Source organism: Lycorma delicatula, chromosome 1 (assembly GCF_047948215.1).
Source record: "Lycorma delicatula isolate Av1 chromosome 1, ASM4794821v1, whole genome shotgun sequence".
Classification (NCBI taxonomy): domain Eukaryota; kingdom Metazoa; phylum Arthropoda; class Insecta; order Hemiptera; family Fulgoridae; genus Lycorma; species Lycorma delicatula.
In genome coordinates, this window is record NC_134455.1 from 316,239,262 (window position 1) to 316,260,714 (window position 21,453).

General features: G+C 28.4%; 1 protein-coding gene across 3 annotated transcripts in view; it reads left to right on the forward strand.

Moving 5' to 3' along the window:
- The window catches only part of blo (bloated), a 230,586-nt gene that overhangs the window by 123,138 nt on the left and 85,995 nt on the right, over positions 1-21,453 (forward strand). For 2 of the 3 annotated variants that reach the window (XM_075381970.1, XM_075381972.1), the window contains exon 3: positions 7,516-7,680. The exons of the other annotated variant lie outside the window; for it this stretch is intronic. In XM_075381970.1, the coding sequence (XP_075238085.1) occupies positions 7,516-7,680 (165 nt within the window). The remainder of the gene's footprint in view (positions 1-7,515; positions 7,681-21,453) is intronic. 3 annotated transcript variants of the gene reach the window in all.

A 21,453-nucleotide genomic window follows, 5' to 3' on the forward strand; every position in this document is an offset into this window, starting at 1 on the left:
AAAATATTTAAAATAATTTTGATTTTTAAACATACAAAAAATTATGTAATTATTCGCCAAGAATAAGGTGTATGTAAAAATAAACTTTTTATTAAGAGAAAATAATTTTTTTTTTTAATTGAGTTAATTAAAGTAACTTTTTTAATTAGAATAAAGTACAGTTTTTATGTATATAACTATCAAATTTTTTGAAATTTGATACTGATCGCTCCTTAATGTCAGTTTAGTATAAAATAACAGAAGTACATTTAAATAAACGGTTATATGCATGGTTATCGGATATTTTCATGTCCTGCATTACTTAAGACGTTTTCATATAGACAGTGGTGTTTTTATACACTACCTGTTGAAAATAATGAATAAAGGTAGATAACAGACAACATAACCTCAATTTTAGGTATCAATTTCGTTCGCGTGGTTTGTTTGGGGAGGGGGAAGAATTCTCTACGTTTTCAGGTATGAAGAGTACGAAAATACCATTTATGTATAAAATTCTATGACGCGAAAATCCCCAAAATACCAATCATATATAAAATTTTGTGGCTTGAAAATTTCAAAAAATATTAAATCAACATCATTAAAATTTGTATATGCTGTAGTAGTGTATCTGAATTTGTGCTTGTGGAAAGTTTATGAAGATTGATTGAGTCTTTTTTTTTGAGTTACGCTCAATTTAAGGACGATAACAGACAATATAACCTCAATTTGAGATTACGTTGACTGTGTAGTAGTGTATTTTTCATACAGGCTTATGCATTAAGACTCAGTGGTGAACGAATTTTGATGCTTGTGTGTAGAGTCTACTCGTTAATCGAACGTATGATGAAAATCATAAGTTGTACTATGAAAATCAGTACTTTCCTGACTCCAAAATTGATAGAGCATTAGAAACAAAAAGACCATCTTTTTGCGCAGTGCTGTACGAGAGTTTTTTTATTCAATTTACAAACTCGACTAAAAAATATATATAGCGAAAGTTTATTAATTAACAAATTTTCAGTATGGATGCATATTACATATATATATATATATATACATACACACACACACACACACACATATATATATATATATATATATATATATATATATATATATATGTGAGAGAAATAGCCCGCGCGCACGTACGTATGTACGTATATTATTATATTGATATAATTCGTACCAAAAGATGAAACGAATATAATGAATGAGTAGAGCTGTTGTACGTTTAAAGGTTTTTTATCAAGTGCTCTTTCGGATACCAAGAATTTGTATCCATCAGTCGATTATTGTACGAAAAAAACTAATTGTTTTAAAAATCTTGATTGCTTTAATTTTTACTCTTGATTTCTTTTAACTAAGATTCATTTGCAGAGACCAACAAAAAAAATCTATTTTTAAAAGAGGAGACTAAATTACCTCTGAAATTTCAATAAATCCTTATGAATATCATTTAAAATCTTTTTTTATTTATTGTCATTTATTAATTCGTTTTTCTAAAATACATTCCTAAGGTCTACATCATTCTTAAAAATTCGAAGTGTTGGAACCCGCGTCTCCAGTTATTTTTTTTTTTAAATTCGTATGAAAATTGTTTCCTTTTTTACTTTCTTGCACAAAGTAAAGGTAGTATTATGATCGTGACAAATGTCGGCTTTCAAATTTCAACGGAAATATCCATTTTGTTCATCCTGAATCCATTTTGACTAGTTTCGGCGTGACGTCTATACGTATGTACGTACGTGTCTCGCATAACTTAAAAATGATTAAAATGTAAAGATGCCGTAAAATGTTGAAATTTTGAATTTAGAACTGTTGTAATATCTAGTTGTGCACTTCCTCTTTTGATTGTAATCGACTGGACCAAAAGTGTCCAAAACAGCCCAAAATCCAAAAGATTTGGATTTTGGACTTTTCTTAACTGCAGTAATAAGCCCTCATTGAGAGCTTTTCAACGATATATCCTAAGTGGTATTTATTTTCATTGGTTCCAGAGTTATTGCTAATAAAAGTTTAATTAATGAAATATTTGGATCTTACAAGGGGAAGGCACATCGGTTCGAATCCGATTTCATCTCCTTTTTTTTAATTTAAATATATTCATTAACCTCTCATTGTAAAAAAAGATTACAATAAATAATCCAATAATAACAACAACAACAATATCAGAAGTTATTAATGAAATAAAATTTTATGCACTTATAATTTTTTTTAAATATATTTATTAAAAATATATAATTTAATAGGCATACAAGGATGTGGTGTCCACATCAGATTTTTTAATTTTATTTATTCTGTTAAAAGATTAGCTTAATACATCCTAAATTTGTAAATTACTAAAGAAACGTTTTACCAAAAACAAACGTTTAAAAATTAAAAACGTTTTTCAAAAATGTATAGAATCTTTTCAGTTTCATTTAATTCTTATTATTTTTATCTATATATATAAATTAAAAATATAAGGGCAGACGTTCAAATGAAACATTTACAAACCTTTTTAGGATCTACTGGTACGAGAATTTGTAATTTTATTTTTTTGTAACGAATTGTTTTTGTTACATCCTTTTCAACTCGTCTACTCGTTTTACAGTACGTAACCTTTTTTAATCTTACTTGTCTGTTTTTTCCACTAAGATTACTTTTGAATAATTCAGCACTTCCTTTTTAGCAGTACAAAACAAAATCTGGCGGCCGGCTTTTAAAAAGGAGATTTTTTAAATTTATTTTAATTTATAAATAAATCGATTATCTTATTATTTTTTTTCTTATCAAATTATGTTTAAAAAATCACCTGTACTGAATATTGGAAATTGAGAGTGTTGTTTAAATGAGAGAATGTTGAATTATTAACTGTTCCGAAAACATTGCAGTTATTTATAAATATTGAATGTATATAATTGTCTAATTTGTGATGTATATTAACAAAATCTTGAGGATTAATTAAATTAAAACAACTCAGCAACAAAATATTATAGGAAAACTGATGAATGTTTGATCAAATGTTTGGTAAGAAATGCTATTCAGGTAGCTTGTCGCTTGCCTATCAACCATATAATTTAATTTACAGAATATATAACGTAATGAAGAAAATTTTAGGCTAAGAGTTTTCTTTCGCAAGAAAAACATAGACTATGATATACTTCAAAACAGGAGCAATATTCTGTAAAACTAATTGTATAGAGAATGCAATGTGTATATATATTCAATAGATTGTATAAGTTCGTAACATATAATTATTCAATTATTTTACGTTAATCTGTATACTCAAGGTAACAAGACAAATCTCCACCTAAGTTCACTATTTCATTGGTATATAGTTTAATTTTATTTGTTATAATTATAGTATTGAATGTTATAGTACTTTATTAAAGTTTAAAAACTTTTATTGTAATCAGAATCTTCTAAATACATTTCAAATAAATATTACTTTTTGCAAATAATAATAGATAATAAATTTAAAATGTTAAAAAAATATTATTATATAATAACGTAAATTATTATTTATGTGGTATAATTTTTACAAAACATCAAAAAATTTTCAAGGTTTGAAAACTTATTTTTTTTTAATGAAACGATATAGCTTGTGACAGCTCATTAGAAGGCCCTCTGAATGACAAGTAATTTGGTACAATTAAAATAAAAATTGGTTCACTGGTATTGATGTTATGATTAAAAATGTTTTTTGTTAGATTATATTAAATTTTTTTAGGTTATGTTGGGATACAGTGTTACTGGCCCAAATCATTAGGTCTGAAATCATCCGTTCTTCTTAAAAACTATGGGTTTTAGGTTTTTCCAGTATTGAAAAAACGTACCAATAAATTCAGCATTATAAATCAGTTAAACATACGAAAAAACAATAATAAGGTACCTTCTTCTTTGCTAGTACATGTTGAAAAACTGATTACCAGATAAATTTAATAATTAAATAATAACTGATTCATAAACTAACTATTTTTAATCAAAATATAATTAATTCTTAAATTCTAATGACTATAAAAATCATCATTAATGACGTAAAAGTTCCATAATTACAAAGAAAACAATTAAATTTAATTCGATTAACACTTGGATATTTTGAGTTCAAAAGTTGGCAACTACACTCCAATATTTTAAAAGGCTGAAGATCCCGTTGTTGTGTTTGCTTGATATAACAGGTTATAATTTTCTGTCGGTTATTGAAATCTTAGTTTCTACGGTGAAGTTTGGTAAACTGTTTTCTTTCATATCATATGTAATTTATATCAGTGGCAAAAAGTATTCATTCTAATCAATTCATCGTCGTATTGTATTTAATTTTTTGTGTTCTTTAGTTAAAATTGGCATTTTGTTTGTGTTATTGTTCTACTATTTGGCCTTTCATTTTTTGTCTTTTGTAAAATGACTTACTATCTGCAAGAAAGGACTGAAGTAATTTTTACATACGGAGAGCAAAATAAATATGCTAGAACTGCCCAAGCGTTTAATGAACGGCATTTTTCACACTCTTACACTGTAGAACTTGTGAAAAATTACAAGAAATGGGATCTGTCATGAATATGAAACGCGCTGGACAAAAGGTTTTAGACAAATTAACTACGGTTGAAATTTTGGGAAATGTCGCAAATCCTTAGAGCTCAATTCGTAAAATAACCCGTTAAACTGGGGTTTTTTATGCTTCTGTTTTCACTACATTAAAATAAAGTGACACTGTATTAATTTAGTAACATTACATCACAACAAAATCTAAACAGTATAGTAATATAATGTAAAAAAAACCTACTTTAATCATAACTTCAATACCAGTGAACCAATTTTTATTTTATTTGTAACAAATTACTTGTCATTCAAAGGTTCTTCCAATGAGCTGTCACGAGCTATATCATCTCATTTAAAAAAAATAAGTTGTCGACCCTTGAAAATTTAGAAAATATTTTTAAAATAATTTTCACAGTTTTAATCCACAGATTATGATTATTTTAAATGACTTTAAAATGGCTGGGATTTTAAATCACTTAATTTTATAGTTTATTTTGTTGGGTTGAAATTTAAAAAAAGTACTTTCGCAAAACGTTTTTCACACCTACCGAGCAAAGGGGTGGACGGATTTTAATTTTTTTTTTTTTTTTACCAAAATTCATTATCTTTTTTGGATTGTCAATTAATGTAACCAAATGTATTGCCATTTAAGATTTTTCGGGTGATAGGTGGGTCCCACCCCTTTGAAAATAATTTTAACAAATTTCCCCCCGAGAATGGTGTACATGGCTGCAAACAGAAATACGATGGGACTGATGATAGCTGTTGAATAATAAATGTGGTAACTTTTCAAATTATCACTGGTGTGTATATACATATATATATGTAACCTTATACATGTGTTATTCATTACCGTAGAGATGTACGTCGGCTGGTTGGTGTAATATTCCATAACTTTCTGAAAATTATATGCACCTTGATTGAATTAAAGGTCTTAAAATGTTGCTCCCTTTTTTAATTTAATGTAGCTTAAGTGGTCAATTAGAATCCGTCAAAATTTTTTTGACGGATTATCGAGTTACCTTTGACACTATCATAGCATTTCTTCGGCTTGGCCTTGAATTACCAACCTTTCATACAGGAAGGCAACCGCTAAACTTCTGAACCACCGTGATTTTGATGAAAATTATAGGAGAGCTTCTTCAGTATTTTAAATCCTTAGCAAATTAAGTAGGTAAAATCAGAGAAAAATAGTAATTTGTTAAAAATTAATGTCAAATATAAAAGATTTTATGTTTTAAAATAAAAAAACACCTTCACCTTTTCCTCTTCTTTTTTATTAATATCTTATTGTATTTTAATTTGCTGTTTTGAAAAATAATTGTACATCCTGTAATGTATATTTTCCTTCCTTTGTAATTATTTATTTTTTAATTATTATATACTATTTATTTTTTTTTTAATTTCATTTACATTTTTATGGATAATAAACAAATAACCTTGATTCTTTTTCATATCGAGTTTATTTTTAAAATAATTTTAATTAAATGTACTTTTAAGCAAATATAAAAAGAAAAATATACATTTTCTTTAAAATAATTAGGTAAGTCATTATACAATCCATTTCCGTATGCGATGGAAAATAACTAACTAAGTGACCAAGAATTTTATTTAAATGTAATTGATCTGTAAAAAATTAACAATTCTGAATGTCGGTAACAAATTTATAACTAACAAAATAATTAGCTATCATTACATTACATAAGTATTTTATTTTAATATTTTATTCGGTAACAAAATTCTTATAACTAACAAAATATTTAGCCATCATTACGTAAGTATTTTATCCTTATGACTGGAAATTTATGTCGTATATTTTAGCTTTATAGTATACCTTAAAAAATCTCCGCAACCGAAGTACGTTTTCTGTCAGTGCACAAGTACTGCCCTGGCGAATAAAAACCATGTACAGTTTACGTCTGTAAATGATGTTTAAGAAAAGGGACCGTTTTTTTCAATTTAACCTATTTGTTTTTCTTTTTTATTTGCTGCTATACCTTATTGTTCATCAAATTCACTGATTTAGATGATTTTTATTTTTAATATCGTGAAAGAAGTTCCTCTACGGTTAGTACTAATCCATAACCGTATCTTAAGATCATAATCTTTTTTAATGAAAAATTATTGTCTTGAAGGTGATTTAAATAGAATTTTTCGTTAACTGCATAATATTCTTTGTTATAAAATATTGATGATGTATATATACTTTGATGACGTTTGAATATTCAAAGTATTTTCACGTCAAAAGTCAAGAAAACTAGTTGGAAAATATTCCGGTAAAAATAATTCATGTATTCCGTTGAATCTTAGCTTACGCTCGGTAGCAGATTGTATTTGTCGTTCTATGCATTTTTTAAATTTTTATTAAGATCCAGGTCATCTTTGCATTTGTTTCGAACCTTTTTCATTCGTACTAATTTTATTGCTGACCAATCCATACTTTAAATTAAAAAAAAAAAAGTTTAATAAACTTTTAAAAAATAATAAAACGGACTTTAAAATATCCTACAGTTTTAAAAATTTTTTTTTTTTCAATTATTCTTTAAGTTTCAATTTTTAAAGTCGATGTCAAGTTAATTATGATTATAAAAGTAGGTTATTTAAGGTTCTAAAAAAAAAAAACCTTTCTAGATTAGCGGAAGCCCCTCTGTGAGTTAATCGTCCTTTTCCTCTTCACACTTACTCTACAGTTTTACTATTAACCTTATCAGTTTTTCGATGGAGAAGATTATTTTCATTCAATTATTTGATTTTTATTCTTTCATTTTATTCGCACAGGGAATAGAAAATTTTCCTATTTTTTATTTTTTAATATTTGACGATTGTATACGTTTACATATACTTTACACTATGTATATAAATTTTACATATTTACTCAATATTTGTCATCTTGATTAATGTTGTACATCTTAATTATTGTATAAAAAAATTTACTTTGTTTTTATAATTTGTTATTTATGTATTTATATTTTGTAACGTAAGTATCATCAGTATTATAATAATTGTCACTGTCAGGTAGGTCAGAAGGGGGCGTAGTGGCTGCCCTCACATCAGACGGTGAAGGTCATCTGGTCGCCACCCCCGTAAGAAGAGAGAGAGGTCAACGGTCAAGGTCAGAGCTGGCCAAAGAAGCCGCTCTCGTATTAAAACAGGCAGATCAAGTACAAAGCATAACTGCTGGTAGGTGATCACAATATTAGATTTTTTTAATCAATAATTTTTATATCGATAATAAATTTTCTCCCACCTTTTTTTTCTAACTTTGAAAATGAATTTCAGCATCGGAAGACAGTAATATCCTTAATATTAATAATATTCATGTGAACAAAAATTGTAGTACTTAATATTACCCATAAAAAATTAATGTAACTTGTGATACTAAAATTAATGTTAATAATCAGTAAAGGAACCTCCCTCTATTCAACCAGAAAGTTTGGGGAACGCCTGGTTGAATTTCAGACCATTTTAGTATTAGTATTTGATCCGTCAAAAATTGTATGACAAATTTAACGTACTGAGTCCAACAGATTTGTGTCTTCGAGCGCTCAATTTTATATATTCCTGCGCGCGTTAAAAATTTGTTCTTTTTTCTACATAATATGATTGTTATTCTGGTATAAAGTAAGTATCGTCTTATTAATAAGATTGAATGTAATATTCCTCTTTATTGATAAAACTTCCCTTTGAGAATATTGGCAGTTCGAATTCTAACAGGATCAATCATATTTTAATATTATCGGCTTCTACTATTCTATTGTTATATTCTAAATAACAATAAATACTGGTCTGACATTCCAGTCTTATAATAGGCAACATGTACACTCAGTACATTAAAAAGAGACGGAACTTCTTTCTGCTCATATTAAATCAAGATTTACAATATATCTGAAACCCCTAAAACAATATAATCGGTCAGTCATCACATTTCCATCAATCTATGACTTTGAATCGATATATAAAATGGTAAACTTCTTACGTAGCCGCCGTCCTTTGTAGTAGATATATAATAATAGTTTAATAGATTAACATTCTAAAGATCCCATGTTCGGTTCACGACTTGGGCTTTGCATTTTCTATCCTTCAAATGCAGTACATTGTCTAATGCGGAAGATTTATGATTATTTTGGTTTTGTCCACAGTAATAAATGATAGCTGTATCAGTACATAAGGTGTTTTATAATATTCTACATTTCGTAAAATTTTCATTTATCAAAATAAATCCTCATTATATGGAAATGTGTGATGAAAAATTATATATGGTTTATTGAAATATAATACCGTATTTAAAACTGCATGAAAAAAACATTAAAATGTCGTTAAGATGCAATTGTTTCTACGAGAAAGAGATTAAGGCTTTCATTATCATTTTTAGCGTAATTATTAGTAACGTTGAAAGAAGGAAAAAGTAGTTTCTTTTTTTGGAATGTCAAATTTAATCACATAAAATCAAAAAAGGGTGGAGAAACCAATTCTATAATTGATCGATTTTTAAATAATTTGTAGCATCTTTCAAAATATTAACCTGAATTCCACATTTTTTTAATATTTCACGGAAACATTTAAATTTTAGAATCCTAAAACTACGTGTTTTATTTTTGTTTGTTTATTTTTAAGCGGATTAAAATGCTGGCACCTTGTAATAAAGTTGTGAGAGAAATAATGATGACATATGAAAGTATTTTGTGATCGCTGCCGAAGTACAATTAGCATTAAACTAAGGATGATTAAAAAACAAATATGACAATGTGTTTTATGTAGAAGTAATTCTAGATTGAAAGAGGTTTTTGGTTTTATCATTCAATTATTTTATTAACTTCAAAAAAAGAAGGTTATGTATTCGACCCGTACATTTTTTTTTATATATGTTCGCGCATAACGTTTTTTCCTATTAACCAGATTGAAATAAATCTTGTTGCAATCGACGCAGCTGCTTTTGGCGGTGGTACCATGATGTTGAAAAAATTATAAACACAAGAAATGGGTCTGAAAATTGACAAAAAAAAATGTTTTCGGCATCCGGTCGGTAGGTAGGGACAGCGTCTTCCCAAATCAGCTGATTTGGAAGTCGAGAGTTCCAGTGTTCAAGGTAGGTAGGGACAGTGGAAACGGTGATATTCTATATGTATGCGTCACGTTAGATGATGTTATACGGTCGGTCTTCTGTGGGGCAGGTAATGTGATTTTCTGCACAAGATATGTAGCACCGTTAATAAAATCATCAAAAATCGTGATATCTCGTCTTAAAATTTCAGATCCAATATACATTGTATATAATATACAACATCGGTAGAGATAGTGGGAAACTTATAATTCTATATACTTGCATCACATTAATGCATGGTCTTTTGCAGTTTCTCGTCTCTCGCAAGATCGGACAATTAAACTTAATAATTAAGATTCTGACTTGAGCAACATAAAGTTGTTCTTTTCTAAATACTTTTTCCCCAAATCTACTGCAGCTCTATTTAATGTTGTACTTTGTAATTTGTACACTGTTACAGCCGAACTTAAAATTAAAGGATACGTCTTTCTACATCTCCACATCCTTTAGTAGCTTTAAACGTTGTACTTACTGATGTAATAGGTACACGACCACCTTCATTTTTCACTTGTGTAGCTATTGTTTCGTGGTCGAATTTTATTAACATAACTTTTGGTAACTCATCGATTTCCAGTTGATCCTTTCGTAGAGCAGGCGATTTGAATTTCTTTACAAATCGCATAGCCCCCTTTACTAAACTATGAGAAATTGATATATTGCGCCTTTAACATAACTCTTGAACCCTCTGCCAATTGTACGTTATCCAACAGGCCACCACGGTTATTGACCTCTACCGGAATAACAATCCCGGGGGGAGTTTTCCCATATATTGCAGCTTCTCGTGATTCATAATTAGCGTTAATAATACAAACACTATTTGTTTTTGATATCACCAGTCATAGTACGATTATATTCATCAACTAATTTAATAGTTGGGAATATTCTTACAGCATTTCCATCCACAAATTTGTCTGTTAAAGGTACCCTTCTTCTTTCTCAAAGCATTACCAATTGGCCAGTTGTAACTTTGCCAAAAAGCAAATTATTTAATAAATCAATAAACTCTGTGTATTTTTTTTTCTCATGTTTACCGTTAACTAACAAAATGAAAACTGTTGCTACAAATTTATTTCAGCTTCACACCAAGGAGGATGAACAAAAAAACATCAATGGCCTTTGACTAGAGGCAGCTGCCTTTTTTTTCCACAGCCATTATATTTAAAATCGGCTCCTTAAGTGGAACCATAAGTAAATAGTTTGATAAGCACATGATAACGAGTTCTTAAGAAACTCTCCCGTAATAAGTTAATCCATAATAATAATTATTAATAATCTTCAAGTTCATTAGAAAAAAAAGTCAATCAAAACAAACAATTAACAAATAAAAAACCAAATAAATAGTCAATAAAAGAAACAAAAAAATAATCAAGCGATAGCTAGTCGAACAAATAACAAAACTTGTAGATATAAACAAAAAATAAATAAATAAAGTAAACAAAAATAATATCTCTATATTTGGTGATAGTAATTGCAAACTGTCACTCAATAACCCCTAAGTCAAGCACATGGAGACGTTTCAACCTTCGGACGTCCCCGCTGTTATCAAGCAGATTGATCTGTAAGTTGGTGACGTGATTTTCTAAACATTATCGGTATTTAAGACTGCGTTGTCTTACAATCTCACGAACCGTCGGAAGCTACAGACTTTCATGTATCTCATCACTCCGTGTGAACCATGGCGGATCTACAGTTGTTCTCGTTACTTTGTTTTGGAAGCGTTGCATGATATCTACGTTACTTGCTGTCCCCTACCAATCCACGCTGTAACTCAAGTTTGGTCGTAGGACAACTTTGTAACTCAGAACTTTGTTGGACAACGTGAGGTGTGACTTTCTCCTTAGCAGCCGATGTAGTTCCCAAACAAAACAACTCCTAAAAGAAAACAACTTTTCTTTTCATTCTCACATGGCGGTTCCAGGTCAAACGCCGATCTAAATGAAGTCCTAGGTACCGCATACTTTCTGTCTGTGGGATTAAGACACCATCCATGCTCACACTGACAGTCACCCTTTCTTATGGCGAATGTGACGTGCTTTGATTTATCCTGACTAACTTTATTCTTCCATTTTTCTGCCGTGCGCAGACAAAGTCCAATGCCATTTGCAGCTCTCACGAGGCTGGTTTAGGTTCTTTGTTAACGACAAGGATAACAGTGTCATCGGCAAATGTGGCGATGATGCAACCTTCAGGGTTGAAGTGCGAAGTGAATATTGAATGTAACAAACAACCTAGTACAGTACCATGAGGGACACCCGGCCTAATGTCGAAGAATTTCGATCTCATCATTATATCTTACCTGAAAGAAACGTCCCTCAAGATAATTGACGTAGTCAAGATAATAGGATTGAGGAAGTTTTAATTTTAATCTATAGAACAAGCCAGAAAACCATACCTTGTCAAAGGCCTATTGGATATCCAATTTTTTCTAAGAATGTCGATCTCCGAGGCGGAGTGGTAGCGTCTCAACCTTTCATCCGTAAGTCCTGGGTTCCAATTCGGGTCGGCATGGTATTTTTTTATACGCTACTTATTTCCATTTTCATAGAGCAAAATAACCAAAGCATCTATGCTTGTCATCTCAAATAAAGAAATATTTTTTTTTTTTAAATGGAACCGACATCGAAATGCGCTAAACAGTAAGAAATAATTTCATTAATAACTTAAACACTTTTCGAATCGGCGCCAAAATACTTGATCATACTTAGTGTTACTTGAGTGGACCTATAGATGGCGTGTATAAGATGACGTAATATTCGCAAACAGAAAAGTAACGAAAGCTCACAATTATGAATTCCACTGATGTAATATCGGTAATGGTTTTTATGAAGTATACGTATGTAATATTATAGAAGAAATTATATCATATCTAAAAACTAATTTTGTAGGCAGGTTCCGATTGAAAAAATTGTCTAATGAATTAATTAAGTATTTGGACGAAATCATTTTTTACATTTTACCGCATTTTGATGCCGATTCCATTTTTTATAAGAATTATTAAAATTATTATAGATGAAACTTAGATTTTACCTTTAGAAATTCATAATACGTATAGTACAGTGTAATTCTATTTGTACTTTGAAAATTGAAATCTACATTTAAAAAAAAAAATAGATTAAAAAGGTTTTTAAAGAATTATGTTTGCAATTAAATTATTTAATTTTGTATCCCTAACAGTTGTGATACAGTTAAAAATGTCATCAAATCCGTTAATTTTATTTGTAAAATACAGCTTTGTTTTATTTTTAAAATAGATTTAAATTTTTTTATTACTTAATTTTATAATTTTTTCCAAAAACATAATAAAAATAAATTAGATAAGTAAGTAGAATTATTATTTATTTTTCTGTATAGATCATTCTTGTATTGTGAAGCTCATTCTCAAATTGTTATGGTTCATTTATCCTTAATTGAGTAGTACTTGTTCATATGTGACGAAGTTGCTGGCGCTAACAATTAGTTCTAAATTCACATTCTGTCATTGAAACTGTTAGAGGAGAGTCCTGCTAAAATTTATACGCCCGTGTTTCTGATTAAAATAAAGAAACGTTTTTCAAAAACATAGATCCGATAACGTTTTATTTTTGAGTTACAGCTAGCGAAAAATTTCACCTGATTTCTTTTCTAAGAGTAAAATGAGCCTTTACTGAAATTCTTTAATAAATTACTTTGTAATTTGTGTAAAAAATTAGATATATATTTCCAAGTATAAATATCGAGATTAAAAAATTAAATATGTTCTTTTAAATAAAAAATTGTATTTATTTAAAGTAGTATAATCATTGCTTGTTTATTTATTCATAATATTTTTTCGTGTTTTGCCAAAATCGTTTGAATATTTTGTAAACAGAATAGATTACGAGTATTATAATTATTTCAGCTTCTAAAAAAATATTTTGAAATTGAATAAAATTAACAAAATTTGAAAAGAATTATAAATTTGAATACAATATTTCCATACAAATTGTATTTACTGCAATTAGTTACTCTTTGTTCGCTTCATAATTCTAGTAATTGTTTTTGAAATACAAAGTTTTTTCAAGGTGATATTATTTAAATATTTTAAATAGCGCTTCATTAATAATTTTCTTTTTATGGTTATCTTTACAATCAGTAATGTACGTAGTAGACTATTCACTGAAGTCGAAATATTACGCATTTCCCTTTTCTTACATAGTCGTTATAATTATTATGATATCTTAAACAGCATGACTTATCCACCTTTCAGTAATTACCTACGATAACACTGAAAATCAGTTACAGTAGGTGTTTGGATAATCAGTATAACAAAATAGAAAAATAAGCTATCGTAATATAATGATGCGATAATATATATGTATATATATATATATATATATATCATGGTAAGATAATGAAAATTTAACGATAGTACCGATTTGTGTCTTACATAGCCTGCCCCTGTACATGCGGTAAAGTGAGTGGGAGTTATTTCATGGGGTCATCGGGACATTTTTTTATATACAATACATCTGTATAATAATCTTCTATTTTCATATTTTTGTATTCTATCCAATTATTATTTTTTTTTTTGTACTGATTTTTGAGATTGACTGAATAACCATAGTTACGAGTTCGAGAGTTAGCACAATAGTAATTAATGTATTACAATACTGTATATAAAAAAGGGCACACAACATACCTCATGAATAGACATTCATAAAATATTTACGTATAGTCTTATTTATATTGGATTCTTTCCAAAATTTATCATATCCATAATATAATCTACTTTGAGCAATTTGTGTTTGTTATAAAAGAAAAAAAATGTTACTTATTGGAATCCTTTAAAGCAGTTTTCCTAGTAATTGTCTTTATTTTCCCGGCGGCCATAGCGACATATATATATATATATATATATATATATATATATATATATATTTCATACCGCTATGGCCGGCGTTATAGTTTTTCCATTATATATTCGTATAGTGGGAAAGTATATAGATCGGCCAAAAAAAAAATTTTTAGTTGGTATTTTTTTTAAGTTTTGTGCCTTAATGAGACATTTAAAAAAATACAAAAAAATACATTTAAATAAATTATAAATAATTTGGGAAAAACAAAGTTTAATCCAATGTTCTAAGTCCAAATAAACTATTTCTGTCAGAAAACAATTTTATTGTATTCCTATTGGTCCTGTGGTCCTGTGGATTCAGTAATGTGACTGGTTGTTTTTATTGTAAAGTGAGTGACATAACATTTTGTAGTGAGCACTATCTGTGCTCTGTGTATATTTTATGTGGCAAGTTAATAAATGCTAAGAATAGTTTTTTACTTATATTTTACTTGTTTCTATGCTAAACTAATGCAATAACTCTTTTGATTCACTGGTGATTATATTATTAAATAATATAAGCTAATTTCTGCATTTATCCTATATATTTTTTGTAAGGGATTATGCGTGAAAGGATTACTACCATTTTTATGAAAAATTTAGTAACTCTGATAGCCTGTGATTGGCAAAACCCTAATCATGAGTTAACATCGTAATCTGCTGTTTGCGTAATTATCCGCACTTTTACGATTGCTGCTATTACAAACATGTAAGTAATGACTGCATATATAACAAGAACAGGATATCTCAACTTTTTGAACAATTGCTTGATTAGTTTTCACATAAATGTATATATGCTTTTTCACTTGCTAAAAAAATATTTTTTTTTTTTTTAAGTTAGAGTGTATTGCACTTGTAAAATCATACACTCTACGCCTGCTAAAACTAATGTCTTCTTAAAGAACATTTTAAATTTCGGAGTGAAAGCATTTTTATCTACCGTGCGATAGATTCCGCTTTGAATCTTGTAAAAATTTTTGATCGTAATATAAAATGGTGATATCAAGTTTATTGAACTTTGACCTCTAGTAGCGATATCAAAAACCAGAATGTGATCCTCATATTTTACACACCGATCCCCTTTGAAAAACTACTCTATTAACAATTAATTTTTTGTTTTTTTATTTTTACTAATTCAACCGCTGATGAACGTCTAATTGAACACATTATATCGTTCAGTTGGATACTTTCACACACCACACAATTTTTAGGATGAGTGATAATTTTTTTTTTTGAAAAAGCCAATGGATGCATAATGCCTGAGACGCTTTGCGTTACTCTTTTAGAATTAGGTTGAATTTTTTTTTTTTTTTTTTTTTTTTAGTGTTCCTTCTGAGAATAAGAATAAATACATCAAATTTTGCAGTCTTCCTCTCTGGTGGTATACTTTTTCGCTAAACGTTAACTCATTCCATGTTAAGGTCATGCGGACATTTAGAACCACTTGGTCCTTGAAATTTGTATAGTTTCACGGGAACTCCTCTGCCTGTAAATCTGTTTGAGGATTTCTATCCAAAGACCATGGGTTGAGGTATTATTGGATAAAGTCGGATCTCCTACATTTTCTTAATATAATATGAGTCGCCTAATTATTTTTCAATCTGTATTATTCTTTAGTTTATTGAAGACATTGGTGATAAATTTTCAGTTTCAACTTATATTTTCAATGAAATATCAAGGAATAGGTTACGGGTGTAACTTGTACAATTAATCTGCTTAACATTTCTCAAGAAATGTTTTTAACTCGCTGATTTATTTAAATCAGAGTATTACATCTTACAAAAGAACATTTTTTAAATACGCTTAAATTTTGACTTTAATGTGATAATGTGTGTAATTTATTGGGAAAGATTAAGTCAAAGGTTATTTGAAATTTACCAGATCGTCGTTCGTGTAATGTTTTATTCAACTTTCGTAAAAATGTGAATAACTTTTTTTGCAATCAATTATCAGTGTAATTAAAAAATTATGTAATACCTAACGGTGGTCCCGGAGGTTAAAAAAAATGATGCTGACCTCCGTGACGCGAGTGGTAGCGTCTCAGCCTTTCACTTGGAGGTCCCGGGTTCGAATCCCGGTCAGGCATGGTATTTTTCACACGCTACAATTCATTTATGTCATCCTCTGAAGTAATACCTAACGGTGGTCCCGGAGGTTAAAAAAAAAGAATTAAAAAATTATATATTTAACAGCGCAAAGTTTTGTACTTTCATGCTATTGTGTATTTATAATTAATTTAAATAATGAAATGGAAGGCTGTCATTAACTTTTTAACAAGTTAATAACAGCCTTCTATTTGTTATATGATATTTTGCTTGAATAATTTCGTTTAAAATCACTCGTAAATAATAATTTTGGCTGATAAAAATAGTATATAATTACTAAACTCATTTTCTAATCTCGTGTACAATTTATAGGGATAAAATTAATAAGAAAGATTTTTAAAACAAATTTTAAATGTATTTTGCAATTCTGATTATGATTAAAACTTTTGAGACTTATTCATGACGATATATTCTAACAAAAAAATTCAAGAAGCAGAATGTTAAAAAACTTTTTTTTTATTTTCTAGAAAAGTTTTATTTTAATTTACAAGAATCTGTCCCTACTGACAAAGTCTCTTTTACACCTTGTTTACATAAAATAGAATGTAGCAAAACATTTTTCAAACGTCAAAATGAAATTTAATTTGAAACGAATCCCTGGTGTCTTTTATTAAAACTTCAAACTATAACTATTCCTCTTCCTTTTCTTTTATCATCCTTAATTAAATTCTATATTTTCTAAAATATGTATAGAGTAATTTTCTGTAAAATTTGAAGTTTGAATCTTCATTGAACTTATTACTTTCTCAGTCTAAAGAGACCCGTAACAACCAAATGCAATTAAAACTCGTTGAATTTTCAGAGCGCTAAGGTTATAAAAAGCAGTTTACACTTCTGATTTGTATTTTGAAAATTTCTCTGCTATTTTAATTTAAAAATATAATTTAATGTATAAAAAAATTATTTTGTTTACTTAAATACAAAATCATATTTACTACAGCGGCTGATTCTTGCAAATAAATTTATTTCAGTCAATTAAAGGACTTCTAGTCAACCTGATCAGATATTTACGTCTACAAATGAGCTTATAAATTTTTATTTTTTATTATTAAAAATGGATTTTTTTAAATTTCAACCAATAGTAGTATATTTATCAGTGTAAATAATCTGTAATATTAATCAATTTTTTAAAATTTATATTTATGTATCAGCTTCTAAGTAAAAAGTATAAAATTACTGAATTCATAGTTACGTGATTTAATCTTTTTAAATTAAGTCACATTTAACAACAAAAATGAAACGGTTTTTAACTGATTAAATACTATTGCCATAAACTGCCCTGAGGCAGTGACCTATCACCATGTGCATCTGATTCTTCTCTATTTCCAACTAAATTTTTAACATTTTGTTAGCTCCCATATCCGTTTAGATCGTCTAACAAACCTTCACTCTTTTACGTACTCTTTTTCTCACCTCCTACTAATTCTTCTACTAAAGTTGTAATCAATCCTTATTTCATGATATGTCCAAGCTAGTTAAATATTCTATTCTTAATTATTCCGGTTAGGATTCTGTTTTCGTTAACTGTCTTCATACTTCTTTATTTTCACTTTGTCTTTCCGTTAATCTTCTTTTTTTTGCATGTTTAAATTTCAAATGCTTCCAGCGTTCCATTTCCTTTTTTTCTTAGTATTCATGTATTTTATCCGTACATTTAGAGTTCTCATACATTTGGAGTTCCAAATGTAACATTTCAATAAACGCGTTTACAATTCCATTTTTACCACATACATAATGCCTTTTTCTTTTTGTAAAGTGCTTCTTAACCACTGATATTCGTACTTTTTTTAGTTCAGTTTCACCACTTTTTTCTTTTATTAACATGATAATTGTACTATTTTTCTTGTTTAATTCTTCCTATTTTTTTTTTTTTTTTGTCCAAGATTCAATAGATACTTGTCTCGTGACCTCGTTTTTCTGTTTTTTTAACAATAATTTTCATTCCGTATTCTGTTGTGGTGTCTTCTAATCTTTAAATCATATGTATAATATGATTATCTCTTCTTCATCTCCAAAAAATGAAAACTTGTCATCCATTTTTTAACCAATTTTTTCATTCCTTTGTAAATACTTCGTTGTGGTTAAACACTGTTCCTACATTATGTGAAAAATCATTGATAAATTTCATCTTGTGACATGATACTTTCTGACCAAGAAGGTGTATTAAGAAATAGATTCACGTTCTTTTAAGAGGAACAGCCATGGTCAGCCTTACGACAACTCAATTAAATTAATAAGAACTCAATTGAATTAATAATGTTTAACCTTCGCGGCAGTTATCATTTGAAATTTTCACATTCTCAATGGGCAGTGAGCATAAGTACATTTTTTTTTCTAGGTGAACTAGTTGAGTCCTAAAACGTAAGATTTACAAAAAAACTCGACACCCAATTTTTGACATGATCACCATACTTTCCCCTATAATTTAGCTATTCTAGTTATATTCACCGGAAAAGAAAAAATCTAGTGATATATCTTTAACTACTTAATTAATCTTTCCATATTGCCGCTGTCCAATTTCGGATTTTTTCAACTAACGGTATTCCAGTTATCGACCGGTTTTCATGTAAAAACCGTTTCAGTCACGAATAGTTCTTTTTTCAATTTAAAAAATCTGATATGGATACCGCATGACTTCCTTGTACGCCTATTGAATTACATATACACATTTTTCGAAAATGAAAAGTACATAAAGTTTTATTTCATTAATAACTTGTAATATTTTTGTCATTTTTTTTTTTTTTGTTATTAATTATTATTTATAGTAAACCTTTTTTACAATCAGAGGTTAATAATTATTAATAAATCAATATATTTAAATCTCAAAAAAGGAGATGAAGTCTTATTCGAACCGATGTGCCTTCCCCTTCTAAGATCCAAATATTTCATTAATTAAAATGTAATTTTGCTATAACTTTGAAAAGCTCTCAATGAAGGCTTATTACTGCACTTAAGACAAAGTCCAGAATCAAATGTTTTTGGATTTTGGGCTTTTTTGGACACTTTTCGTTCCGTCGATTGCAATCAAAAAGGGAGGTGCGCAGCTAGATGTTACAACAGTCCTAAATCCAAAATTTTAATATCCTACGGCTAATCGGTTTTGAGTTATGCGAGTACATACGTAACGAACAGACGTCACGCCGAAACTAATCAAAATGGATTCAGGGATGGTCAAAATGTATTTCTGTTTGACACATTAACCATATTCAATGTCAGTAAATCAAATAAAAATTACTTTATATTTTATTTCTAGCTTTTTATTTACTTATTCGCCTTAAATTTTATTTTAAAGATATAAAAATAAAAATACCTTTGTTATCACGTTGCAGTAATATCATTTTATAAAATTACTACATTCGATCCACTTTTAATTATAATCATAACCATATTAATTATAATATAACATAGTTAATTTACATTGACTGTGTACTGAAATTGACCTTCAACTACGAGGTTTAGTTTTATTGAAAACAGATTATTTTGAATATTTCTTCAGTTAATCGATTTCCGTAAATTTTATAAATTTAATTTTATCTATCCGTTTATTTTCCATTCGTCTTCTTTATTTTTTCTTAAAAATTTTCTTCTTTCCTTTTCTCCCCCTACATTTTTCTTTTCCAACATATCTTTCTTTTTTTCTTAATTTTATTTTGTTTGGTCTTACGCGTTGGTGTTCACTTTTGTGAAAGCTTTACGTTTTGCTACCCACTTGAACAAGTCAACCCTCTATGTTTAAATCATAACTTCCTTCAGCAATAAAGTTCTCCGCTTTTGATCTATCATTTAAGAAACTTTTATTCTATATTATCACTTTCACTTATTTAAAATATAACGATTATTTTAGTAATATTATATATATAGATTATTAGTAATTCATTAATCGATCGACGTTATTTGATGGATTTAAATGATATTTTACAACTAATTCTACACTCGTTGCATTACATCGATTGGTATTTTTAATCGTACCTATTCTTTTAAAGATCAATTATTTAGTTCGTAAATAAAATTAGAACGTAAAATTACATCATGTATTAATTTAGCTGCTGGCACTTTATTTAATTATTTGATTTATTTACCTGATAGATTTCACTTCATTTGTTGTTAGATCTTATTTAAATAAAAGGCGTTTAATTTATTGTAATTTCTTAAGCATAAAAGTATATACTAAAGAATAATGGAAGTGGAAATCTCAGGGTTATACATATTTCAAAAAGTGAAAATGGAAATCCGCGCGTATTTTAATGAATCAAAAGATTGATTTGCAAATAATAGATAAAATAACTGATTGTTAATTAAAAATTATTGTACACGTTCAGTAGAATACAAGTACATATTTTTTCTGCGTAAATAAATCGGGCGTGACACGTTCTGCATCACGTTCTGATTCAAAGTTTATTGTGTTCTTAGTTCTGAGATGTAAATGTCAAGAACACAACGCGAAGAACAGCAGACATCGAGAATTATTATTATAGCTTGAAAAAAAATCTTTTTTTTATAAAAATATCTTACACGTCAAATCAGTAAACATATCGAACTCAGCAGACCAGACATAACTCGATTTACATAATTACGTGTAAGATAGATTTCATGACGATCGGATTAAGTGTTCAGGTATTATATTATAAACGATTGGACGAACTAACCTACATACTTGTTATGCATTGTACTTTATTTTGTCTTATTTTAATTTTTATAGGTAATTACTTTAATTAAATATTTAAAATTAATCGTTGAAATTTGAAGAGAACATTAGACTATGAAAATGTTAGCAATAACGTTGTAAAAAATTGTTTTTAAACGATCGGGAAAAAATGAGATTATTGATTCTGTCTGTAGTTTATATTTTCTTCGTATAATTTAGAAATACTGAACTAAACGAAAATTAAATAATT